The 26,903-nt window shown below is 41.3% G+C and overlaps 3 protein-coding genes and 1 gene segment (V, D, J or C); 3 read left to right on the top strand and 1 right to left on the bottom strand.

Moving 5' to 3' along the window:
- The first annotated feature begins 4,425 nt into the window (after positions 1-4,425).
- LOC129339874 (olfactory receptor 6X1-like) lies at positions 4,426-5,343 on the top strand. The gene has a single exon (XM_054994450.1). It carries the CDS (start codon positions 4,426-4,428, stop codon positions 5,341-5,343), a length of 918 nt encoding a protein of 305 aa, XP_054850425.1.
- Positions 5,344-11,575: 6,232 nt separating this feature from the next.
- Positions 11,576-12,529, top strand: LOC129339873 (olfactory receptor 6X1-like). The gene has a single exon (XM_054994449.1). The coding sequence runs from the start codon at positions 11,600-11,602 to the stop codon at positions 12,527-12,529; it is 930 nt and encodes a 309-aa protein (XP_054850424.1). The 5' UTR covers positions 11,576-11,599.
- An 8,860-nt stretch (positions 12,530-21,389) lies between these two features.
- Positions 21,390-22,319, top strand: LOC129339872 (olfactory receptor 6X1-like). The gene has a single exon (XM_054994448.1). It carries the CDS (start codon positions 21,390-21,392, stop codon positions 22,317-22,319), a length of 930 nt encoding a protein of 309 aa, XP_054850423.1.
- Positions 22,320-25,537: 3,218 nt separating this feature from the next.
- LOC129339870 (igW heavy chain V region W26-like) lies at positions 25,538-26,643 on the bottom strand. The segment is given in 2 exon segments: positions 25,538-25,908; positions 26,550-26,643. Coding segments are annotated over 2 exon segments (420 nt in total).
- Positions 26,644-26,903: the final 260 nt, after the last annotated feature.

Here is a 26,903-nt window from a genome sequence, read left to right as displayed (position 1 = left end):
CTTAATTGATTGAATATTTGACTGTTCACGTGCTTTTTGTAAAAGTTTTTGCTATGTCCCACCAATGACTTGTGTTACTAATGACCTGTGTTTACCCTGAGTAATTGAGTAATCGTATGTATTTTGATGACTACATGACCAAGTATTTGGCTTGAGGAATTGATATATTGGATATATAGTATTTATTCACTTTGAGCACATTTGTATATGAATTATTAAATGTGATATATATTTTTGCGGATGTGTTGTAATATACTGTTGCTCCGGATAGCCTTTTGGGGTTTTTGATATTCTCTAGGGGGACAACAATGTCTTTAGCTGTAAAAGGACGGCACTTCTTTTTTTTTCTTGAAGTGAAGCAAAATGTAATGATTATTTTCCTGTGTTATTAAATCCCTTATGTCAATAAAACAGGGATTTGACCTTAATTGGTTCACGTCATTATAATGTTCCATCAGTTACATATAACTTTGAAAATGTTATAAGAGCACACCTGAGAATCTCTCAACATGGAAACAATCACAATTCTAAAATAACTAACTCAATTTTTCCCAGTGATAGAAACTAACTGAGAGTTTTACGGGCTGGTATTCACTCCAGTTTTGTATGTAGTGATATGGAGTTATCTCAGGCTAATTATAGCTACCTTTATTGAAACACATTGCATGGTGCACAGAAAATGGTCCTCTTGGATCATAATCCTTTTAGCACTATAATGACAGCTTGATCTTCCAGGTATATGTATTCATAGAAAATCAGAAAAATAGTTTTGTAAAGAGTGAAGAAAGACGGAGAATATTTCTGTAAGCAAAAATGATATAGAGAGCTAAGACTGTCCATTTGAAAGAGTTGGCCAATTGGAAACATCAGGATGAAGAAAGACTCTGGTCATTTGATCTATGTAGGATAATAGAGTCCTCGTGCAGCCAATGCAGCTAATATGGGAAGGGTGAGTTGCTTTGGAGGCTAATCCTGATGTGTTATTTTTTTCCTGGCTATTTTCTCCCCTCAGCAAAAGAACTACTATGTGAGTATCCTTATAATATCATCATTTTAACAGGATCAATGCAATGTCATTAGAGATATGTACAACATTTAAGATCTCCCTACCTAGCCAATATTTCTCTTTATAATGTCATAGTGTCTTTCACGGCTCTGCGTTTTCAGATGATGCAAACAACTCGTTTGGCAGGGCGTTATTCTCACACCCCTCTGGAACATCGCACCTGCATTTCTGGATTACCTACAGTGGAGAACCTTTCCCACTACCTACTTTATTGTCCATTATATAGTGTACCCAGAGCTAAATTCTTGGCCAGAATCCTACCAGTCACAAACACATATTCTGAAATCGAGAAGATTGTGTTTTTGTTATCTGACACTGATAATCATGTGTTCTGTGGAGTCTCTCAGTTTGCACTCGCAGCCAAAAAGATAAGATCTAAGGTGGTACTGAATGAGGCTGTTTCGTGATTTCTGGGATAGTTTGGCATACCGTACTGTTATAATTAATTTTAATTCACCTTTACGAACTGTGATCATGGATTTAACCATATTGATACTTGCAATGCAGTGCAATTGCACATAAGATGTGGTGGGAAGGGGGAAAGAAATGCAACGGAATGCTCTTTTACTGAACTCTGATTTTTAGGGCCAGGGGAAAAAATTCCCATAATGCAGCTGGAAAGTCATTTAGTGACCATGAAAGGTCCCCTAATTCTGGCTTGGCTTACTCACCGAAACCGAGCATGCAGCGAGAGGGGGCATGCATGCAGCGAGAGGGGCTAGGGGCTATTTCATTTGATGGGGGCTCTGTAGTCATCTATTGTCTACCCTGCACATGAAGCAAACACAGGTAGCGGGCAGATAAGGTGGTACTGAATGAGGCTGTTTCATGATTTCTGGGATAGTTTGGCATATTGTACTGTTTTAATTAATTTTAATTAAGCTTTACAAACTATGATAATGGATTTAACTGTTTATTAGTCGATGTTTGGTAAATTTGTGACAGCCTATGGCTATAGACAATAAACTCTTTGGAACTTTGGAACATTATTGGACACAAGAATTGTAGGTTGAACAGCTAATAGTTTTATATATGAGTGAGGAGGTGAGGGTGGAAATAAGGGCCATTGGATAAGTGGGTATGTAGACTGGTCACCTCAATCGTGGCCTGAAATTTTTGAATTACATTGAAGAAAATGTTCACTCATGGCTGTTAGCCATATGTATTTATTTGCCTCATTTATATCCCACCATTCCTCAAGGAGAACCCACATCAACTTGCATTGTTCTCCAGTTTATCCTCACAGCCACCCTGTGAAGTAGGCTAGACTGAGGGCCAAGCTACACATGACGAATGACACTTGGACGGCAAGTGTATTTCTCCCTGTTCACTTGCCCTCCACTCAATCCACTTGCCGTTCAAGTGTCATTCGTCACGTGTAGCTTGGCCCTGAGAGGATGTGACTGGCCTAAAGTCCCCCATCAAGCTTCCACGGCAGAGTGGAGATTCAAGCCTGGTTACTTCCTCTTTACCCAGTTTCTTCCTGAAATTCAGTAATCCATTTCTTTCCCTCTTTTTAGAAGTTTGGAGTCAGTTTCAGATCAATCATTTTTCATTAATAAGAAAATTGAAGAGATGAGGGGCAGAAAGGACGATTCTATAAAATTTTAGATTTTATTAAGTAGATGCTCAAAGGCATGAAATTATTTATGTATTTATTTTATTACGTTTCTAGACCGCCCTCCCCGTCAGACAGGCTCAGGGTGGTGTGACAACATCTGATTTTTACATAAAGTTTAAAAACAATAAAAATATTATTTTAAAAATTAAAACATGATTCCATATACAATTAAAATTGGTAGATATAAATATCAAAATACAGCATTTTAGACGCAGGGTTTGGCTCTTGCATCATACCCTGTGTCATACTTATGAGATCCTGCATGGGTGGTGGATGGTCTTCAGTGGTATGTCTTCCCAAACCCCTACCCTCCTGCTACACTATCATCTTGGAGTGTGTAACATAAAACAACAGCAAGGGCTGCAGTTGCCACCTCTTCAGGCAAGTTCCTGGAGAGGCAGCGTCAAAATGTTCTAAATAAATACGTTACAAGAGGGTAGATTGATTTCCCTCCTAAGAAACATCCAAAGAAATGAAATAGAACTCTGTCTTGTAACAAGGAATAAGAGGAATCAGTTGCTGGGTTTTTTTCCACTGCCTTCTGCTAGCAGAAAACTCCAGGTTGGACTATTCATTGGTCTCGTGAGCAATCTTGTAAGGTTAAAGTCTACTTCCCAACATGGATTACATTTGCAAACCAAAATTAATCATACAAAATGTAACTTAATTTTGATTTATAAAATTGTGATCTACGTGGAATCAAGGGGCTCTGTAGGATAAGTTTAAATAATTTATTCTGAATAATTTCAATACCGGGTTGGATACAACAAATCCCCCTAAATTAAGATTCTCCCTACAGAGGAAGACTCCTGATACTTCAGAAAGACTATATTTAGTGGAAGGGAATCTTTGACCCCAAATTTCAATACTAAGTATGATTTACAGTTATCACTTAATATGAAGAATTAGTTCAAGAGGTATTTATTGTCTCACCAAGTTGACCTTAATAACCAAAAATCCCATCAGACACTTGATAAATGTTAAACCTAGTAGACTGGAAGTTTTACCATCCAGTACGTATTTTTAAAAAAAATGTATACCCAGCTATCAAACCTATATTTCAAAACTTATTTATTTGTTTGTTTATATTCTGCCTTTCTCACTGAGACTCAAGGTGGATTACATAATGTGAGATTAGTACAATTAGTGGCAAGGACAAGGGCAGGCATTTCCATACAGTGTCAAGAACATTCCCATAAACAATGTCATAGGGTAAATGAATACAGTGTCAAGAACATTTTCATAAACAATGTCATGGAGTAAAAGAATATAAGTTTACAAAGATATAGTATTAGCAAGGATCCAGTATGGGGTTGAGGAATTGCTGAAACAGAACGTAATCAATTCTAGGACTTACATTGAACAACATAAAGCACAGGTAGGATATTTAAAGCAACAGATAATATGTAAGGCAACATAATGGTGAAATCTATGGTTTCTAACTCATTAGCAAAACATTTTGGATCCCTTTCTTACAACTTCAGCACATTACATCACGAAGCAAGAGTGCCATGAAAAGTGGACCAGGAGATGGATTTGTCTTAATTATACTCTCTATTGGATATCACAGATGGCTGATAGATAGATATATTGAAATCCTCTGAAGAAGGTCATGCCAATTATTCCTGCTTCTACATGCTTGAAGGTACTTCTAAAGTCTCACAGAAATTTATTGTTGTAAACTAGCTTGTTAAACCACTTTGGCTTACAATTTCACCCCCTTTCTGAAGTCCTGAGGATGGCCAACGGGACATCGGTGAGAAACTTCATCCTCCTGGGCTTCCCAACTCTTTGGAGATGGCATCTATCACTGTTTACACTCATCCTTATTATCTACGTTCTCACCGTGGCAGGAAACACCCTCATTATCGTAATTGTGAGCATCAGCCAGCAGCTCCAGACCCCGATGTATTTCTTCCTTAGCAACCTCTCCTTCCTTGAGATCTGGTACACGACTGCCGTCATCCCTAAGATGTTGGAGACCTTTCTGAGGACCAGAACAACCATCTGTCTTCATTGTTGCCTGGTGCAATCCTTCTTTCATTTCTTCCTCGGCATCACCGAGTTTCTTATCCTAACTGCCATGTCCTTCGACAGATACATTGCCATTTGCAAACCTTTGCATTACACAACAATTATGACCAGAAAACTCTGCTCTTTACTGGCTTCGGGGTCTTGGTCACTGGGTTTTGTGGTTATTTTCACCCAGGCAGTTTTGCTTCTGAAGCTGCCATTTTGTGCTGCTAATATCATTGACCATTACTACTGTGACATTGGCCCCATTTTGAAGTTGGCCTGTGCTGACACCAGTCTAGTCGAATTACTGGGCTTGCTTGGAACTGTAACCATAATCCCCAGTTGCTTTCTCTTCACAGTGGTTTCCTATGTCTTCATCATCTCAACCATCCTGAGAATCCCCTCCAGCAAAGGACGACAAAAAGCCTTCTCCACCTGTGCTTCCCACCTCACCGTCGTCACCATTCTCTATGGAGCTGTTCTCTTCATGTACTTGAAGCCCACGGCTCACTCCTCCTTCAGCTTCAACAAAGTGGTCTCTGTTCTCAACACAGTGTTGACCCCGCTGCTGAACCCTTTCATCTATACGATACGGAACAAAGAAGTGAAAGCAGCTATGAAGAAAGCTATAGCCAAGTGAATGCCAGAAGAGAATTCCATGCTGCAGCAATGAAACTGAAGGGACATCAACAGGCTTCTGTTTCCACCCACTTTTCAGTGGGAATTGCGCTAACTCTGTTTCTGTGGTGAGAAAGCAACCGCGCTTTTCCTACATTGACTGTGCTGAGCAGTGTAATGACTTTGACTGAATGTTCTACTAAAAATCTGAAGGGGGAGGGTCCTTTGAATTCTTGAACCAGTAGCATGACTCTCTTTGTTTCTGCTTGCAACTGCTGGCTGGACAACACAACAACCCTAGAACCTGTTCCAGTTATACAAGACGAGGGCCTCATAAGGGTTTGTGAGAGACAAATCCCCTCTTCCCTTCTTTCTGTTGCCTTTAGCTTCCTCCCTTTTCTAGCAGCTTGGTGTGCCCCACAATAAATTATGCCTCCTTTCTCCCTCCTGACTGCTTGTATGCATATTATATCTACATGCATTTTTATGTACCTGGTTACTTACAATGAAATACATTATTCTTCACTAGCAACAAAGTCCATTGTGGGAAAAAATACAACGGGCTCTAGAAAGGAGAGCGTGGGCAGGCAGGCAGTCACTCCTTCTCCGTCACTGATTCCAGCTGGTGAAGGAGGGGAATGGGCATCGTCATCTGCTCCATGCCCGATCTGCCTGATCTTGGCCATGTGAATGGGGTGGCGAGCTTTGCTACCTGTTCCATGCCTGATACATGCCAAGTAAAGGGGGGCGGGCATTGTCTCCTGTTCTGTGCCTGACTATGGCTGGGTGAAAGGGGGCAGGCATTGTCGTCTGCTCCAAGCCTGATCCCAGCTGGGTGAAGGTTGCCACCTTCTCCCTGCTGGGTGAAGGAAGAAACAGGCATTGCCTCCTCCACCATGCCTGATCCTGACAGGTGAAGGTGGGCAGTGGGCTTTACTAGCTGCTCTGCTCCTGATCCCAGTTGGGTGAAGGTGGTGCAGGCATTGCCACCTGCTCTGCTCCTGATTCCGGCAGGTTGAAGAGGAGGCAGGCATTGCTGCATGCTTGGCTCCTGATTCTGGCAGGGTGAAGACAGGGTGGGCATTGCTCAGTGGCTTATTCCAGTAGGTTGAAGAGGGTGAGCATTGCCACCTGCTTTGCTCCTTATCCCAGCTGGGTGAAGGGAAGAAGGGCATTGCCTCCTGCTCTGTGCTGATCCCAGCCAGGTGAAGGCGCGAGGTGGGCATTGCCACCTGCTCTACTCCTGATCTCAAATGAGTGATGGTGTGTGGGGGGGTGGGCATTGCCACCGGCTCCACCACTAATACCAGTTGGGTTAAGGCAAGGGAGGGCATTGCCACCTGCTCCACTCTTAATCCCAGCTGAGTTAAGGTGGGGGGCATTGTCACCTACTCCACTCCAGTCGGGTGAACGAGGGTGGGTATTGCCATATGATCTGCTCCTGATCCCAGCTGGGTGAAGGGGGGGTATTGTCACCTGGTCTGCTTCTGATCCCGGCTGGGTTAAGATGTGGGGGGGTTGGCATTGCCACCTGCTCTGCTCCTAATGCCTGCTGTGTTAAGGCAGTGGGTGGGCAAAGCCACCTTCTCTGCTTCTGATCCCAGCTGCATGAAGGGTGTTGGGCATTACCAAGTGCTCCACTCCTAATACCAGCTGGATTAAGGTCAGGTTGGCATTGCCACGTGCTCTGCTCCCAATAACAGCTGTGTTAAGGTGGGAGGGGAATTCCACCTGCTCCACTCCTAATGTCAGCTGGGTTAAGGTGGGGGTGGGCATTGGCACCTGCTCCACTCCTAATACCAGCTAGGTGAAGGCAGGAGTTGGGCATTTGTATCTGTTCCACTCTTAATGTCAGGTGCGTTAAGTTGGGTGGTGGGCATTGCCACCTGCTCCACTCCTAATACCAGCTGGGTGAAGGTGGGAAGTGGGCATTGCCACTTGCTCCCATCCTGCTCCCGGCCTGGGCTTCCCACCATGGCATGTTTTCTGGAGGTACATGGTGCCTTGCCTAGGCTTCCCTCCATAGCAGCACCCTCTGGTGGTGCACCAGGGTATAAAGTGAGTTGTCAGAAATACGCTTACTCAATTATATAGTAAAATGGGGGAAGTAAGGAAGAGGTTGAACATTGGTAATGTTACATTCATTTCAGAGTTTATTCTTGTGGAATTTCCTGAATTCCAAGTACTGAAGATGGTCTCCCGTCATCTCCATTATACTAGTGAAGTATCTTCTCTCACATTTGGGCAACAGTTTAATCCTCACTCACTACTGCCTTCATAGAATCAAAGCTCTGTACATCAGCGTACAGTGTCCTCAACAACTTCCCTTCAGCTTATCTCTGTCTTATGGCTGTGGTACTATCGGAAATCCTAGATGCTCCAATACTGTACAATGTCAATAATCTGCCAACATTAGGCAAATATAGTTTCACAGGGTAAATACATTTTCTTTGTTTTATCATACCAACTCATAATTAATATATTGAATTAATACATGGGATTTATTGCACAGCACAGGAGTGAAAACTTAGAATGTCAAAAATAAGTTTAAGGCCACAGTTATATTATTCTGCGGCCTAGTCTGATGGACTCCAATGCCAGAAGTGAGAAAAGCTGGGAGAAAAAATACCTCAAACAACCCACATCATGGAAGATATGAAGGGGAGAGGGGAGAGATCAGTTACCATTTGTGGATTGCATCAAAGTCCTTAGTAGTAAAAGGACAGTATTTTTTTTCTTCAAGTGAAGCAAAATGTAATTATTTTCCTGTGTTATTAAATCCCCTCTGTCGATAAAACAGGGATTTGAACTTAATTGGTTCAACTTATTATAATACACCATCCGTTACTTATAACATTGGAAACAAGTTTGTTGCTAAAGGGCCCACTTGAGAATAGCTCAACATGGAGACTGTCATAATTCTAAAATAAGTAACACAATATTACCCAGTAATATAAACTAACGGAGAGTTTTAAGGGCTGATCTTCCCTCCAGTTTTGAGTGTTGTGATTCCAGGCTAATTATAGCACCTCGGATTGACACGTGGTGTTGGTGCATGGAATATGGTCCTCTTGGGTCATAGTCCTTTTAGCACTATAGTGATAGCCTGATCTTTCAGGTATCTGTATTCATGGAGAATCAGAAAAACGTTTTTTTCCTGAAAAATGTAAGAGGGCAGAGAATACTTCTGTAGGCATGAGTTGTAGAAAGAGCTATGATGACTCTCCATTTGAAAGAGTCAGCCAATTTGAAACATCAGTAATCGTCTAAGGTCAGATCAAAAGAGTCTTTAGTTGTTTTATATATATTGCATAATACAAAATGCTGTGATAATCTTCCAATGAAGCTGTTTTGGGGAGGGGGCTTGTGTTTGAGTTTGGAAGATAATCCCATTGTGCTATTTTTTCCTGGCTATTTTCACCTCTCAGCAAAAGAACAGCTTTGTAAGTATCCTTATAACCCCATTTTTAAAAAAGATGGAACAAGGCAGTTTTATTACAGAAGTGTACAACATTTTTGGACACAAGCATTTTAGGGTAGATGGTTAATAGTTTGTATATGAGTGAGGAGGTGAGGGTGGCAATAAGGGCCATCAGACAGGTAGGTATGTAGACAGATCACCTCAGCCTTGGCCTGAAATTTTGAATTACACTGAAGAAAATGCACACCTGTTGCTGTCATCACTATGTATGTATGTATTTATTTCATCTATACCCCACCTTCTTCCTTAATGAGGACCTTACATTGTACTCCTCTCCATTTTATTCTCAATGTGAGATAGACAAGACAAAGAGTATGTGACTGGCCTAAAATCACCCATTAAGATTCCATGATAGAGTGAGGGCCAAGCTACAAATGACAAATGACACTTGAAGAGCAAGTGTATTTCTCCCTGTTCACTTGCCCTCCACTCAATCCACTTGCCGTTCAAGTGTCATTTGTCACTTGTAGCTTGGCCCTGAGTAATCCGACAATCCATTTCTTTCCCCTCTTTTTGGAAGTTTGGACTTGGTTTCAGGTCAATTCTATTTCATCAATGAGAAATTCAAAGAGATGAGGGGCAGGAAAGGAAGGTTGTGCAAAATTTCAAATATTATTCAGTGGATGATCAGAGGCACAAAATGTCTTCCCAAATCGTCCTCCCCCTTCTGCTATGGAATCATCCTGTGGTGTGTAGCATACAACAAAAGCGAGGGCCAGAGTTGCAGCCACCTCAGGCAAGTTCTTAGAGAGATACCATAAAAATATTCTCAATAAATATGTAAGTTACAAAAAGGTATGTTGATTTCCCGGCCAAGAAAAATGCAAGAGAAATCCTTCTTATAACCGAGAAAAAGAAGAATCAATTGCTTAATCTAAAAAAGAGAATTTTGGAAAAGGAAAATCCACTTGCCATAACAATGCTGAATATTGGTGTCCTACATACTAGCCCAATGCTCTAAGCACTACACAACACTGTCTGTCTTGTTATATACAGCTAAGCATGCTTATTAGGAACTGGAATAGTCAATAAACAGGAAGAATTAGAGAGTTAAAGGCAGCCTAGCTACCTATTTTGCTGTCTTTTTTTGTTTTATTGCTACATTTTTGTTTGATTTTTGAAAATTGCTTTAACTATTATTTTTAAAGGTCAAAAGGAATATCTTCAACATGAATTTACTTATTCTTGGCCATCTTGCTCCAGAATCCCCCAACTATTTTCTGTTCTTTTGTCTGTGGGTCTCCTTCTCTTTTTCTGTCTGTCCTTTGGCACTCCCTTAACATTTCCTGCTCCCATTTCTATCCCCCTTCTCTGTGCCTCCCTCTTGTCACTTATCTGTAGTAAGTAGGTAATTTATCAAGACTATAACTTTCGTCTGCTGTGCAACCATGAAAAATATATTTTCCAGTTCAAGAAATTGCAGTAATCAGATTCAAAGTTCTGGTATTGACCTATAAGGCCCTGTGCGGACTGTGACCAGCATATCTACAGGACCATCTCTCCCCCTATATTCCCCAGAGGACACTCCGATCAGGAAACAAACAGCTGTTGGTGGTTCCTGGCCCCAAGGAGGCCCGCCTAGCCTCAACTAGAACCAGGGACTTTTTGGTTCTGGCTCCCACCTGGTGGAACGCTCTGTCTGCTGAAATCAGGGCCCAGCAGGGCCTACTATCTTTTTCACCAGGCCTGCAAGACAGAGTTATTTCACCAGGCATATGGCTAAGGCTGGACCTCCGCCTGCCTGGAAAAAAGGGGTGTATAAAAGGGGTTAACCCTTCCCGTGGAGGCTGTCCACCATCCTGTTTTAAATGTGTAGTTTTTAAAGTAGATGCATTTTTAATTGTATTTTTAATATGTTGTTATTCGCCCTGAGCCTGCTCGTGGGGAGGGCGGAATACAAATCTGAAATAAATAAAATAAAATAAAGTAACTCATCACATTCTCAGTCTAAGTAGAATTAAAGAGGCCTGAAGGATTACTTTAAATAATTTATTCTAAAGTTTCAATTTAAGATAGCCAATAATGAGTTGAATTCAACAACTTCCCCTAGATTAAGACTCTAAAGAAGAAGACTCCTGCTGCTGCATAAAGACTGTATTTAGTGGGAAAGAATAATTGGATTCAGTCCATTGACCCCAAATTTCAGCACGAAGCATGATTGACGGTATAGCTGAATATGAAGCATTAGTTCAAGAGATATTTATTATCCTACCATGTTGACCTTAATAATCAAAATCCCACTAGATACTTGATAAATGTTAAATCTCATAGATTGCAAATTAGGCAAAAAGGTATATATTGTTTAAAAAATATACATCCCACCTTCAAGCCTGTATTTCAGAACTTCAGTATGTTATACACTCTTTTTGCAGCCACCCTTGAGTTATATCATGATGGTGCCGGGGCTTATGATGATCTGTCTGATGGCACCTCAATTTTAATGTGTTAATATGTTAATCGGTTGTTAATTGTATTTTAACTTTATATTTGTTGGAAGCTGCCCTGAGCCTTCTTGTGGGTAGGGTGGAGTATAAGTTGAATCAAATAAATAAATAGTCCTGAAACAAGAATGCCATGAAAAGTGGACCAGGAGATGGATTTGTCTTGATTTCAGTGTCTATCGGATAGCACAAAATGCCGATAGATATACTGAAACCCTCTGAACAAGCCCATGCCAAGTATCCCTGTTTACATATGCTTGATAATAACTCTAAAGTCTCACAGAAAATTATTGTCATAAACTAGCTTTTTGGGTCCCTATGGCTTACAACTTTCTCCCCTTTCTCAAGTCCTGAGGATGGCCAATAAGACATCAGTAAGCAACTTCATCCTTCTGGGCTTCCCAAGTCTTCGGAGATGGCACCTGTTATTATTTACACTCGTCCTCGTCATCTACATTCTCACCATGGCAGGAAACAGCCTCATCATTATAATTGTGAGACTCAGCCAGCAACTCCAGACCCCGATGTATTTTTTCCTTAGCAATCTCTCTTTCCTTGAGATCTGGTTCACGACGGCCGTCGTCCCTAAGATGTTGGAGACCTTTCTGAGGACCAGAACGACCATCTGTCTTCATTGTTGCCTGGTGCAATCCTTCTTTCATTTCTTCCTCGGCATGACTGAATTTTTTATCCTGACTGCAATGTCTTTCGACAGATATGTTGCCATTTGCAAACCTTTGCATTACACAACAATTATGACCAGAAAACTCTGCTCTTTACTGGCTTTAGGATCTTGGTCACTGGGTTTTGTGGTTATTGTTATGCAGGCAGCTTTTCTCTGGAAACTGCCATTTTGTGCTGGTAACATCATCGACCATTATTTCTGTGACATTGGCCCCATTTTGAAGTTGGCCTGTGCTGACACCAGCCTAGTCGAATTACTGGGCTTGCTGGCAACGATAACCATAATCCCCAGTTGTTTTATCTTCACAGTGGTTTCCTATGTCTTCATCATCTCAACCATCCTGAGAATCCCCTCCAGCAAAGGACGACAAAAAGCCTTCTCCACCTGTGCTTCACACCTCACAGTGGTCACCATTCCTTATGGGGCTGTTCTCTTCATGTACTTGAAGCCCACGGCTCACTCTTCCTTCAGCTTCAACAAAGTGGTCTCTGTTCTCAACACAGTGTGGACCCCGCTGCTGAACCCTTTCATCTATACGATACGGAACAAAGATGTGAAAGCAGCTGTGAAAGCAGTTGTGAAGAAAGCTATAGCCAAGTGAGACAAATGAAGTAGCACATGACAATTTCATGCTGCAGCAGTGAAGCGGAAGAGGATTTCAAGTGGTTTCTGTTGCCTTGGCGGTTGCACAAATCTTGCTTCTGGGTTGAGAAAACTACTGTGCATTCTCTTCTCTGAGCAGCCTAGTGACCTGGAATTGAGTGTTCTACCAAACTCTTCCTATCAGAGTGGGAAGTGGGGAGAGGGGAATCTCTGAAGTGCTTAACCAAAAGCATGGTTCCCTTTGCTTCTGCTTGCAACTGCTGGGCTTGATATTCGCCTTGTGGAATACAATAGTAAAGTCCGTTCCAGTTATCCAAGTTGGAGCCCCATAAGGGCTTTTGAGAGACAGGGAAACATCACCGCTTCCCCTCCTTTCTGCTGCTTATAGCTTCCTCTCTTTTTTTAGCAGCTTGGTGTTCCCCTAAATAAAATAAATGTCCAGTAGCACCTTAAAGAACATTAATTCCACTTGTGTAAGCCTCCCTTCCCCCTCCTGGCTCCTTGTTCACCTCTCATCTCAATAAGGCAAGGGTGGTGGTGATGCTAGAAGCACACAAGTTTCGTACCCATATTAAATGCTTTCATCTACACCATCCGAAACAAAGACTTCAAAGCTGCAGCATGGAAAATATTGAGAAGAAACTTGTATTTCTAGTGTTCCCTCCATTCTCCTCAAGAACATTTCTAGTACTTTCCTACTAAAGCAGAACATGGAATAAGGCATAATTAACTTCTTCCCTGATTCCAAGGCACTCATAAGTATCCTATATTCATAGCCCTTTAGTAACAAAAGATTTCATTATAATTTCAGGCTCCTGTCTTTTCTGCCTACGTATGTCACAGAAGACTACCTTCTTCCATTTGGCGAAGAGAGTTTTTCTGCTCCTTTGCACTAGATCAGGAATTTGTGGGCTCAAAGGTCATGAGTGTCACTGTACTTATCTTGTACTCTCTCCAGCTTTATCCAGAAATGCTGTAAACTGTACCTCTTGCATTTTATGGCCTTTCAACCTTGCTCTTTTCAAATTTCCCTTCCATATCCATGTGTGTTGCTATTAGGGTAGACATTTCCAAGCTGGGAAATTCCTGGACTTTTGAGGGCCAAGCTACAAGTGACAAATGACACTTGAACGGCAAGTGTATTTCTCCCTGTTCACTTGCCCTCCACTCAATCCACTTGCTGTTCAAGTGTCATTCGTCACTTGTAGCTTGGCCCTCTGAGGGGTACAATTATCAGGAAGTTTCCTGTCATACTCTACAGGCTCCTGTGTATTGAAGAGACAGACACAGGCTTGGAACTAAAGGGCCATTTATTAACATGACCATAAACATAAACCACAGCAAGGGCCAACTAAGCAGTACAGGTCAAGCCACTGGGTCATCCCTTGACCTCTGCCTTGACCTGTCTGGGTGAGCCCCTCAGCCCCGGATGTAGGCCATCCCTGGAATGGCTGCAACCTGGCCAGCCAGGCAAATGGATCCCCCCATCAAGCACCTAACGCCCCACCCGTACAGCTTGAGGGAAGGCCTTGTCCCGGGGGACAAGCTGCCTGTAAAAGGCTCCTGGCTCTGCCCCCGGCCCAAGCCATGTATGCCCGGGAAGGGAGCCTGTCTCTCCCTCTGGGTGGGGCTGCAAAGGCTGGCTCCCAGCTTATGCAGCTGCACTGCAGCTGGGTGAGCCGAATTGCTGGTACTCTGCAAGACCTATGTACTGTTTGATTCTGTTTAACTCTGGTGTTAGAAGCTGAGGCTGCTCTCTGCCTGGAATGTTGTCTGTGCAGTTTCCTTTTCGCCTGGGAAGCTGAGGGCCAAGCTACACATGACGAATGACACTTGAACGGCAAGTGGATTGAGTGGAGGGCAAGTGAACAGGGAGAAATACACTTGCTGTTCAAGTGTCATTCGTCATATGTAGCTTGGCCCTATGTCTCATGGCCTTGGAATTTCTAACACATCACCTCTGCTATGTCCTGCTGATCATCTATTCATCATAGAATCATAGTACCATAGAGTTGGAAGGGGCCATACAGACCATCTAGTCCAACCCCCTGCCCAGTGCGGGATCAGTCTAAAGCATCTGTGGGCCAAACTACACATGACGAATGACACTTGAACGGCAAGTGTATTTCTCCCTGTTCACTTGCCCTCCACTCAATCCACTTGCCGTTCAAGTGTCATTCGTCATGTGTAGCTTGGCCCTGAGCTAACTGTTTTCTGGAGTGGGGTGGGTGGGGCTGGCTTGAGACTGGGCTTAGAATCCTTTATACGTTATGTGTTTGTAGAGAAACACCATTCCTGGCAAAGAATGTAACAGTGAAAGCACTAGTGGTTTATCCAATAAAATGCTTTAACTCATGCAGTTCCTGGGCTCATGTAGCAAAGTCTTTGAGAGTTACTTGGCAGAGCCTTACAATAATGTGATAAAATTTGCCATCCAAAAAAAGTCATTTTTGCCCCAGGGGAATGGATTTCTGTCATCTAAAGATCAGTTGTAAATCCAGGAGATAGTTAGGGCCCACCTGAATATTCAATAACTAAATTCTAATGTTGACAACAACAACATTTGATTTATATACCGCTGTTCAGGACAACTTAACACTTACAGTGTTTTACAAAGCATACCATTATTATCCCCAGGACAATCACCCTGTGAGATGAGTGGGGCTAAGAGAGTTCTGGAGAGTTGTGATTGACCCAAGGTCACCCAGCTGGCTTCAAGTGAAGGAGCAGGGATGGGAATCAAACATGGTTCTTCAGATTAGAGTCTTGTCACATTTAACCACTATACCAAACTGCCACATGGGAAATTCCTGAAGATTTGGGGGCAATACCTGGGGAGGGCAGAGTTTGAAGAAGGGAGGTAGCTCAACTGTAATGTGATGCCCCCCTCCAAAGCTGCCTTTTCCTCCCAGTAAACTGGCCTCTGTAGTTTGCATATCAGATGCAATTCTGGGAGAACTCCAGGCCTCATCCAGTGGTTGGTGACCCCTCTACATTTCCTTTTGGGGAAACAAAAACCCTCACCATCCCTGTAGGATTTTTCAATGGAAACACTTCATGAATCTATTTGCATATCATTTCTTTATGGTCCTCGCTGACCAGGATAGCCCAAGATAGCCTGGGCTCGTCATATCGCAGAAGCGAAAAAGGGTTGATCTGGGTTAGTAACTGGAAACCTCCCACAAATATCAGCAATGGCAAACTGTTTCTGTATGTCTCTTGCCTGCAAAACCCCACCAGGTTTCTCCATAAGTCAGCTATTACTTAAGGGCCCTCTTCACCACCACCACTCTATGACACAGTGGTTATTTCCCATTGTGGCTCTGTCAAGGAGAAGGAAGCCAGTCATCTGTAGTCCCTGTTCACCACAGGAAATGTTTATTGCAGATCTACACTAGGAATGCTACCAAATTTAATAACCTTTGAACTTGAAAATCCCTGTTCAGTTTTGCATCTCTGTTACCAGAAGTCATTATAGGCTTCAGGATACCGTTGGATCTAAATTTGGTTTTATCGAACCATTATCAATCTGACTGCCAATTTAATATACTATACTATATGTTGTAATAAATCTGCCAGCAGCTAGAATTGTCAGAGCCAGACTGGAAGAATAATTCAGTTCTGGTAAACTTGACCTGGATGTTCCAGGCTAGCTTTATCTTATCTGCTCTAAGAAGCTACGCAGGGTTGGCCCTGTTAGTACTTGAATAGGAGACCACCAAGGAAGTCTAGTGTTTCTACCCAGAGGCAGGCAGTAGCAAACCACTTCTTACCTTGGGGTCACATTGCATCAGCTGTGACTTGATAGAACTTTTCACTGACAGAAGAGTAGTTTTCTAAAGCACTTAATATTGCCCAACTGGACAAATTAACTAACCAGACTTGTACAAGGCTGGGAAGAGACTCTTCAATCTCATTTGCACTGAAATGGACTCTGTTTATAAATTATTGGAATGCACATTTTGCTAAAGTAGACCAAGGCTGCTTCCACACACGTTGGATAATCCACTTTCAATACTCTTTAGTGAACATTTGAAACTGATTTTCCATGTGTGGAACAAAAAATCAATTTCTAAAGGATTGCGAAAGTGCATTGAAAGTGCCTTATTCAACGTGTGTGGAAATGGCCCTAGTCTTTTTGTCTCTTTTTAAAAGTCTCTCCCTGTCCTGAAAATATATATTATATTTTGTTTAATAAAACTTTCCAAATACATTCACTATATGATAATAAACACATTTTGTTGTTTGAAGAGTTGGATTTCTTTTTTTTAAAATCTATCAATTAGTTTTCTAAATTGGCAAGGGGAGATTTCCTCTTGGGAAGGGTTTTAGAGTTAGCAATGCAACACAAAAAGGTAGTGGTGGCAGGGGGAGCGAATCTTATAGCAGGATAAAGAACAGAATTGATATATTGGTTCTTTTGTCATCATTATTGGCAGAATATTGTGTGAACACTATGAAGTAAGAATGAGGGAGTCTGCCTTTATGGACAACAGATAGTGATAGACAGGTCTAATGCTTAGAATTCATCTAAACTTTCAAACCTAGGCTGCATCTTTGACCACACATCTGTCCAATTCACATGTGAAGCAGGATGAGGCAACATCTGCCTTTATCATCATGAGAGGCTAAAAGAGCACCCCTTCCACCCTAGCCAGGTAAGATAAACATGCCTGAGGCAACAGGTTGTAGGATGTCAAGATCAACTCGCTTTGACTGTGGTTTCTTTGGATCACACAAACAGACAGCTCAACTCATATGATCCATAAATATAGCCATGAATAGGCTAGATATGATTAAATACATTTCTCTGCCCCGCCGTGTCTATCTGACTCCCACTGAGATGCTGCTCCTGTGTCTGGGCTGTGCTGTTTCATGCTGCAGATGGAGGGTCAAATGACTGATTGTGTGTGTGTGTGTGTGTGTGTGTGTGTGTGCAAAAGATACAAAATATTTATTTTTTGTCCTAACATTGTACAGTTTTTAAGTTACTAATTTCAATATTAATTTATCATTTGCAGAAGACTCATGAGAAGAGCTAGTTAAATGGAACTGCACAACTATGAATCTAGATGCAGTTGGGGTACTAGATAGACAAAAAGGGCTGAGCTCTTCTTCAGCAACTCCACTGTTAAGCCTGTGTTGAGAGAGAAGAATAATTTTAAAAGCATCACCGAGCAGGCTGCCACTCTAGATTCTTTTTTAAAAATCCTTCTTGTGACTCCAGCTTGTTACCTGGAAGCTGCACATGGCACTGGAGTATGTATGAGATTTAAATACCTCTTAAATACAGAGCCCCGTGGTGCAGAGTGGTAAGCTGCAGTACTGCAGCCCAAGCTCTGCTCAGCACCTGAGTTCGATCCTGGCAGAAGCAAGGTTCAGGTACCTGGCTCAAGGTTAACTCAGCCTTGCATCCTTCTGAGGTCAGTAAAATGAGTACCCAGGTTCCTGGGGGTAAAGAGTAGATAACTGGGGAAGGCAATGGCAAAACCACCGTATAGCAAAGGTCTGCCAAGAAAACGTCGTGATGTGACGTCCCTCCATGGGTCAGCAAAGGTAAAGATACAAAGGTATCTTTACCTTTGTTCTGTAAGCCTGAGGATTAAAGAAAGGTTGTTAACAGAGCGGCAATGTGAAAGGTGGAAAGGACATCCTGAAGATGATATGCTAAGGAGAACCAACTTTACTGTAGCATAAGCTTTCGAGAATCACAGTTCTCTTTGTCAGATGCATGGAGGGTAAGAAGAAACTGTTCAGATATATAGGTGGAGAGGGGAGGCGACAAGTAGATGCAATCAGTAGCTTCTGATAATGAGATCAGTTTGCTTCTGTAAAGGAAATCAGTTACTTCTGATAATGAGATAACCATTCATAGTCCCTATTCAGTCCCAGCCTGAGTCAAATTTACATATGAATTCCAATTCAGCAGCTTCCCGCTGGATTTTGTTTTTGCCTTCTGGAGGCAAAGAGGAAAATAGCAAAACTTCTGAGGAGCATTCTTTGCTGGCTCTATAGAGAGGAGAAATTGACAAAGTCTTCCGTTCCGATCTCTTTTAAAACTCAGAGCCAAGCTACGTGACTTTTTTCACGCGTAGAACACTTGATCGTTTTCACAAGTTTTCCTGGGAACTGAAGTCCCAGTGCCCTTCCCCTCTCTGTTAGAATAGCTACCTAAAGAGCCAGAGAAAGCCGGCTGCAGCAGCAGCTTTTGCAAATCCAGAGCAGCTCCCCGGGAGCAAGACGCCCAGGGAGAAAGCTGCAGCTGCCCGCCCCCAGAGATCGTTGAGAGCAGGCTTGTGACTGGAGGAACGATTTGCAAAAACTGCTACTGCAGCCGGCTTTCTCTGGCTCTTCAGGCAGTAATTCTAACAGAGAGGGGAAGGACACTGGGACTTCAGTTCCCAGGAAAACTTGTGAAAATGATCAAGTGTTCTACACGTGAAAAAAGACACTTGTAGCTTGACTCTCATCTTCACAGCGAACATTGCAACTCCCTTCACATGTGCGTCCTTGTGTAATTCGTCTCTTGTAGCTTAGCTCTAAGAATGTAAGAATCACACTGCAGGATCCACTGAGCCCAGAATCCTGTTTCAAATGTCACTATCCAGATGAAAAGGAGTCCAGTAGCACCTTTAAGACTAACCAATTTTATTGTAGCATAAGCTTTCGAGAATCAAGTTCTCTTCGTCAGATGCATAGTACAGAAACTGGTCAAATATAGAAGAGGAGGGGAGGAGAGAGAAGATATAGTTAGGGGGGGAGAGGGAGGGTGCAACCAAAACATTCCTTTGTTTTGGTTGCACCCTCTCTCTCCCCCCCTAACTGCATCTTCTCTCTCCTCCCCTCCTCTTCTATATTTGACCAGTTTCTGTACTATGCATCTGACGAAGAGAACTTGATTCTCGAAAGCTTATGCTACAATAAAATTGGTTAGTCTTAAAGGTGCTACTGGACTCCTTTTGATTTTGCTACTACAGACTAACACGGCTAACTCCTCTGGATCTACTATCCAGATGCACCTTGAAGTCTACAAGCAGGAAAAGAAGAGGAAAACCTCATTCATAGTTCTTCCCTAGGCTTTCATATTCAGACATATGCCGCCTCTGAATCTGAAATTTCTATAGAGGCATCATGGCTATCTTTGAGAGGACAATCCTCAATCAATTTGCCTAATATGTTGTGTTTTTTTTTAAAAAAATAGAAATAACATCTGTGCTAATGGCCACTGTGTAAAAATGACCCCTTCAGGTACTTTATTATGTCAGTGAGAAATGTACCCTGTTCTAAAGTACCCTGTTCTAATTAAGAATTGACCTGTTTTTATTTTTTTTCCAAACTTTTTTATTGGATGGGTCATCATAATATTCAATATCAATATCCATCACATTATATCACTCCCACCCATTCCCCCCCTTTTCAGTTGACTTCCAACAGTTTTCCATTCCCTTCACCTACATTACCTCACTGTCTCCTATAATATTAATTTCTACATTATAATATATAGTATAACATATCTATATCTACCATGTTTAGAATAGGTCTCTAATGTTACTTCCACGATTATAATATAAAATATACTATATCATTCTTACTTATACACTATCCATATTTTCACCTCTAACTAATATAAAGTAAAGATCTATTCTCCCCTCTTAACAATCATCCAAAGACCACATTTTGCCTTTCATGTCCCATTTTTTTTCCACATAATTCTTAAGTTTCTCCCAACTCATAACATATTCCACAGTATCTTGTTCTTTCAACTTCCTTGTTAGCTTGTCCATTTCTGCCATATTTAGTAATTTCAGAATCCAATCTTCCACTGATGGTAGAATTGACCTGTTTTTATTAAGAATAACCTTTCAGACGTTCATGGATGTAAGGAGAGCCTTGAGAAGCCTACTTGTTAGATTGCTATCCTGGCAGCCACTTTCCCAATTTCTCACTGTATCTTGAGAACCTTGGATCAAATTAGATTTTTATGTGTGTGCAGATAGACCACTATAAGACATGTTTCAGTATAAGACCACTATGCCTGTGCCAGATTCCTTGTTGCAACTTAAAGAATTTGCAAAGAATGACTACAGAAGGTATTCAATATATGAATTAAGCGGTCCTCTTGGTCTATACTTTAGTTGTTAATATTAAGCCTTGTTTTTAAATGTATAATTTTTTTAATGCTCAGTTTTGTACCTTTTAAAAGTCTTTTCGATTTTGTTATAATCTGTGTAAATTGAAATGTGCTGACCATGAACTGTAAGAATAAATTGATTGATAATACCAGTATCGAAAAAGGGAGTTTTTACTCTCAAAAACTTATACGCTGGAAATCTTGTTGGTCTTTAAGGAGCTACTGGACTTGAGTTTTGTCACACTATCAGTCCAATTTCAGTGCGGGGGGGGGGGAAATAAATTTTTCTAGTATTTACAGTCATTGATTAAAGAAAGGGAAAGGATGCCTTTGAGCAAAAAATATTTCCTGATAACTACTGTTCAAAGGATAATAAAATTATAAATGAACGAAATCTTCACTCTCAGTGTCTAAATTCCCACTATGATAGTGGCTTAAGAAGTAGGTAGAATTATCTTAAAGGTACTTGATTTCTTTTTCAGGCTGTGTTTTGATATTTCTTCTACCAGTAACCTCTGGGCGTCTCCATTCAGATCTCCCATGTTCTTCAAACAGACCATTTTTGCAGGGACTTTTTAAAAAAGTGTAATGGAAACTGCCTCTTATTCCATGAAATTGCTTTTCTCTTATTTTCAGATCAAAGGATGATTTATGAAGATTGGCAGTGTTGTTGATATAGAGTCTTGCTTCTATTTCAGAAAAGAAAAAAAAGGAAGCAAAGGAGGAGATGGACAATGTTACAACAGTCACAGAGTTCATTCTTGTGGGATTTCCTGAACTTCGCGGACTGAAGATGGCATTTTTCACCATATTTCTACTGATGTATCTTCTGTCATTTACAGGACACAGCATGATCATCATAGTTGTCCTCACAGAATCCGTGCTCCATACGCCAATGTACTTCTTCCTCGTCAACTTCTCTGTGGCTGAGATCTGTTCCACAACGGCAGAAATTCCCAAGATGCTGCACAACATCCTGTCAGGAAAAACCACAATCTGCTTTGCATGTTGCATGGCACAAGGTTTCATGGTCTTCTCAATGGGGGCTGTGGAATTCATTACCCTCACTCTCATGTCTTTTGACCGCTATGTGGCCATTTGCAAACCTTTGCTCTATACAACCATCATGACCAATGAACTATGCCTCCGCCTGTCTTTGCTGGCTTGGGTTGGAGGGTTTGTGATCATCATTTCACAGTCAGCAGTGGTGTGGAGTTATCCATACTGTGGACCGAATGTGATTGACCACTTCTTCTGTGATGTGGGTCCTGTTTTGAGTTTGGCTTGTGCTGACACAACACTGATGGAGTTGATTGGTCTCTTATATGGTGTTATTGCGATGTGGGGTTCATTTGGCTTTTCGTTGATTTCATATGCATGCATTATAGCCACAATCATAGGGATCCCTTCTGCCACTGGGAGGTCCAAAGCCTTTTTCACATGTGCCTCCCATCTTACAGTTGTTATCATCTTTTATCTAGCTGATATGTTTATGTACCTGAGGCCTTCAACTCATGGTGATACACGAGTCAACAAAGTGGTGTCTCTGGTACGCACAAGTTTCATACCTATGTTAAACCCTTTCATCTACACCATCCGAAACAAAGACTTCAAAGCTGCAGCATGGAAAATGTTGAGAAGAAAGCTGCATTTATAGCATTCCCTCCAGTTCTCAAGAACATTTCTATTACCCTTCTACTAAAAAAGAACATGGAATAAGCATAACTAACTTCTGCCGTGACTCCAAGGCACTCAAGAATATCCTATAGTCATAGCCCTTTAGCAACAATATTAAGATTTCAGTAATGGAAGACTACCTTCTTCCATTTGGTGAAGTGAATTTTTCTGCTCCTTTGCACTAGATCAGGAATTTGAGGACTCAAAGGTCATGAGTGTCACTGTGCTTATTTTGTACTCTCTCCAGCTTTACACAGAGATGCTGTAAACTGTACCTCTTGTATTTTATGGCCTTTCAACCTTGCTATTTTCAAATTCCCTTCCTTATCCATGAGTGTTGCTATTAGGGTAGACATTTCCAGGCTGGGCAGTTCCTGGACTTTTGGGAGTGGAGCCTGGGGAGAAAACTCTGATGGATATAATGTGATAGAATTTGCCCTCCAAAATAGCAATTTTTCTGCAGGGGAACTGATTTCTGTCATTTAAAGATCAGTTGTAATTCCAGAAGATATCTAGATCCCGCCTGGGTATTCAATCAGGTATAGTAATGTAATGACTAAATTCTAGTATTGTCAATAACAACAACATTCAATTTACACACTACCATTAAGGACAACTTAACTCTCAGAGCAGTTTTAAAAATGTGTTATTATCCTCACAACAATCACCCTGTGAGGTGGGTGGGGCTGAGAGAGCTCCAAAGAGCTGTGCAACTGGCCCAAGGTCACCCAGCTGGCTTCAAGTGAAGGAGCAGGGATGGGAACCAAACCTGGTTCTCCAGATTAGAGCTCCATTGCTTTTAACCACTATACCAAACTGCTACATGGGAAATTCCTGAAGATTTGGGAGCAATGACTGGGGAGGGCAGAGTTTGGAGACGGGAGGTAGCTTAAGTGTAATGTAATGTAACTTTCCTGCCCTTTCCTCTGGGAGAACTGATCTCTGTAGTCTGGATATCAGTTGTAATTATGGGAGAACTCCAGACCTCATCCAATGATTGGTAACCCCACTGCATTCCCTTCTGGGCAAAAAAACCCTTACCAGCCTTGTAGGATTTTTTTCAATGGAAACACATTATCAGTGTTCTGTAAGGTATTGTCTCTGTGGTGTGCCTTGATGTGGATAGCCCAGGAAAACCTGATCTCGACAGATCTCAGAATCTAAGCAGAGTTGACGTTGGTTAGTAATGGGATGGACGACCTCCAACATAGATCTGACTTGACAGCACTCTCTACCTTCTCTACACTCTACATAAGTTGAGCACTCTATGTGGCTGAGTGCTTATTTCCCATTATTGTCATGTAAACATTAAGGAACCAGTCATCTTTAGTGCCTGCTCACCGCAGGAAACATTGCACATCCATGCTAGGAATGCAACCAAATTTCATAACGTTTGAACTTGAGAATTCCTGATCAATTTTGCATTTATGTTATGAGAAGTTATTATAGGCTTCAAGATACCATTTGATCTAAAGTTGGTTTTATTGAACCATTGTCAATTTGACTGACAGTTTAGTATATCACACATGGTAATAAATATGGTCAAATTGGAAGAATAATTCAGTTCCAGCACCCTTGTCTTGAATGTCCAAGGCTAGCCTAATCTCATCAGATCTCAGAAGCTACACAGGGCTAATCCTACTAGTACACGGATAGGAGACCACCAAGGAAATCTTGGGTTACTACACAGAGGCAGGTACGAGCAAGCCACCCTTGTTTATCTCTTACCTTGAAAATCCTAAGGGGTGACTTGACTGCACATTCCAGCAACACAAGAGTAGTTATCTAAAGCACAGAATATTGCCCAACTAGACAAATTAACTAACTGGGCTTATACAAGACTAGGCAGAATCTTTTCAATAACATTTGCACTGAAATGGGAACTATTTCTAAATTACTGAAATGTACATTTCATTAAAGTAGATAAACCAATTTTTTTCAACGAGAGAACTGATTGTAATTTGGTTTCTTTTTCAAAGTCTGTCATGAAAATATGTACATTTAATTTACATTTTATTTAATAAAATGTTAAAAACACATTCACTATATTGTAATAAACAAATTTTATTGCTTGAAGAGTTGGATTTCTTTTCTTTTTTAATCTATCAATAGTAATTATTTTTCTTAATTGCCATGGGGAGATTTCCTCCCGGGAAAGGCTTTACAAGTTAGCAATGAAACACGAAATGATGGTGGAAGGGGGAATCTTATAGCAGGATAAGAAACAGAATGGATATATTGGTTCTTTTGTAGTCATTATTATTAGTATTACAATATAGTGTGAACGGTATGAAGTAAAAATGAGTTTTCCTTCCAAAGTAGCCATTTTCTCTAATGGAACTGATCTCTCTCATCAAGAGATCAGTTGTAATACAAGGAGAATTCCGGCTTCACATGAGAGCCAGTTTGGTGTAGTTTGGTTAAGAGCACGGGATTCTAATTTGGAGAGCCAGGTTTGATTCCCCACTCCTCCACTTGAAGCCAACTGGGTGACCTCGGGCTAATCACAGTTCTCTGGAGCTCTCTCAGCCCCACCCACCTCACAAAGTGTTTTGTTGTGGGGATAATAATGAAATACTTTGTAAACCGCTCTGAGTGGGCATTGTCCTGAAGGGCAGTATATAAATCTAATGTTGTTGTTGTTGTTGTTATTGTGGTTAGCAGCCATAACAGAACCAGATCTGCACTCAGCATGCCCTGTGAGGCTGCCCCATAGATCTATACAGGGCCATTGTTGTTTTTTCAGTCCCTTTCCTAATAATCCTCAGAAAAGACGTTGCTTTTTCGTTTGCTGTAGCACACATTCATGGAGCTGCCCACTGGGACCCCAAGGTCTCTTCTCATCTCTGTCTCAGCAAGTGAAGACACCATTAGCATATATCCCTTAGGAGTTAATAAAAGTTATCCTATTTAAAAGCAGTGGTCTTTAACCTATATGCATATATCAAACTCCGATTTTTTGAATATCCAGGGGAGTTCTGTCTTATTCGCCAGAAGGTTGCATCAGAACAGGAGAGTTTAGTCTTACATCTCAGAATCTGTGTTGAAACAGATGAGACATCACACCAACCACTTCCTTTTCCTTCTCTCCACGACAGTAAAGAAGTCCATAGTCCACGGCCGTGGTAGCTGTTCTCATCTAAACAATATTCAAATCAGGAACTGAAATAACTGGAAGGAAGAAAAAACATCAGTGAACTACAGTGGCTGAGACATTTCTGGCACATAGAGGATATTGTTCAGAGAAGAGCCCTTTTTGTAACAGTGTGGATATGTAGCACAGTAGTAAATGGAAGTGTCTTCAACTGTCAGAGCGTTTATCTTTAGCTTTGCTGTGGAACCGCTGGTGGAGGGGGTCACTCGGCCCTTAAATGCATTAGCAATGTATGTGGTCTGTCCTGTCTTGAAAGCTGCTATGAAAATTAGACCTTTCTCATTGGCTTCACGGACCCAGTGCATGTGGTGATCATTGATATTGTATCCCGATGCCACACAGTCCAGAGTCACTGAGCCTCCAGGCAATGCTGTGACCGCTGAAGGCTGAGTTAATGTGACTGACTCAGTAGAACCTAATTTCAAAAAAGAAGATGGGAAGCATTAGACCAAAGGACGGGAAGCATTCAAAGTAGAGCTCTGCACCACGTCTCTTCCAAATTCACAATTAGAATTTTTCTACATGTCACAAGATGGCCTCGGTTTTGACTCAACATGACCAAAGCCCCATTTTGTGACCAATAAAATAGTAAAGCTGAAGTAAGATGGTGAACTCTTGTTAATCATATAGTTAATATAGGAAAAAGATCTTTGGGATATAGAAAACAATATATTAATGTGGTAACACAATCATTAAATCAATCACAAAAGTCAAATGATTTGAATTTAGAAATTGTGAATTCAAATTCTCGTTCGGACAAAGTTGTTGTATTTGCACATAAATTCATATATTTCATAAAAGATCAAATCCTAAACATGAATGAAAAACTCAGACCATAAATACCACTTTTTGAGTGGAGGTATATTGAAACCTTCATATTTCATTATGAATGCCAAGATTTGCTGTTTAAAAAAAAGTTAAAACTTCTTTGTTTTAATTTTAAAATTTTAATTTAAAGTTTTGTATGATGCAGGGGAATTGAGCTCATATCAACTGGAATCAGGCCCACTGAGGAACTCAATTAATACCAATGCTTGAGCTGCTAATTTTACTCACCTAGTAATGAGACCCATAGAACAAAGCACACACAACTGAAAAACCACATGCCACCGACTAGATCTTTGCTTTGGATTCAACAGAATTTGTTTTCTATATTTACAGTGGACAAGGTGGTTGATTAGCCACAAATGCTTATACAATCCAGGGCAAGCCAGTTAGTTTGCATTTCAGAAATTCCCCTTCTCACGTCATTTGTATCTTTCCTTCTGACAGCCAATCGAGTAATTACAACAGCAGCTCTGGCTTTCCACATCTTTTTTTGTATGTTCCAGAAAGAGAACAAGAGACTGCACCCTTTTCATTTGAAAACTCCAGTTTTAAAACAATGGTTTTATTAATTTATGGGGAAAT

Source organism: Eublepharis macularius, chromosome 12 (genome assembly GCF_028583425.1).
Source record: "Eublepharis macularius isolate TG4126 chromosome 12, MPM_Emac_v1.0, whole genome shotgun sequence".
NCBI classification, from domain to species: domain Eukaryota; kingdom Metazoa; phylum Chordata; class Lepidosauria; order Squamata; family Eublepharidae; genus Eublepharis; species Eublepharis macularius.
Note: the sequence above shows the minus strand (reverse complement) of the source record. Positions and strands in the feature narration are given on the sequence as shown.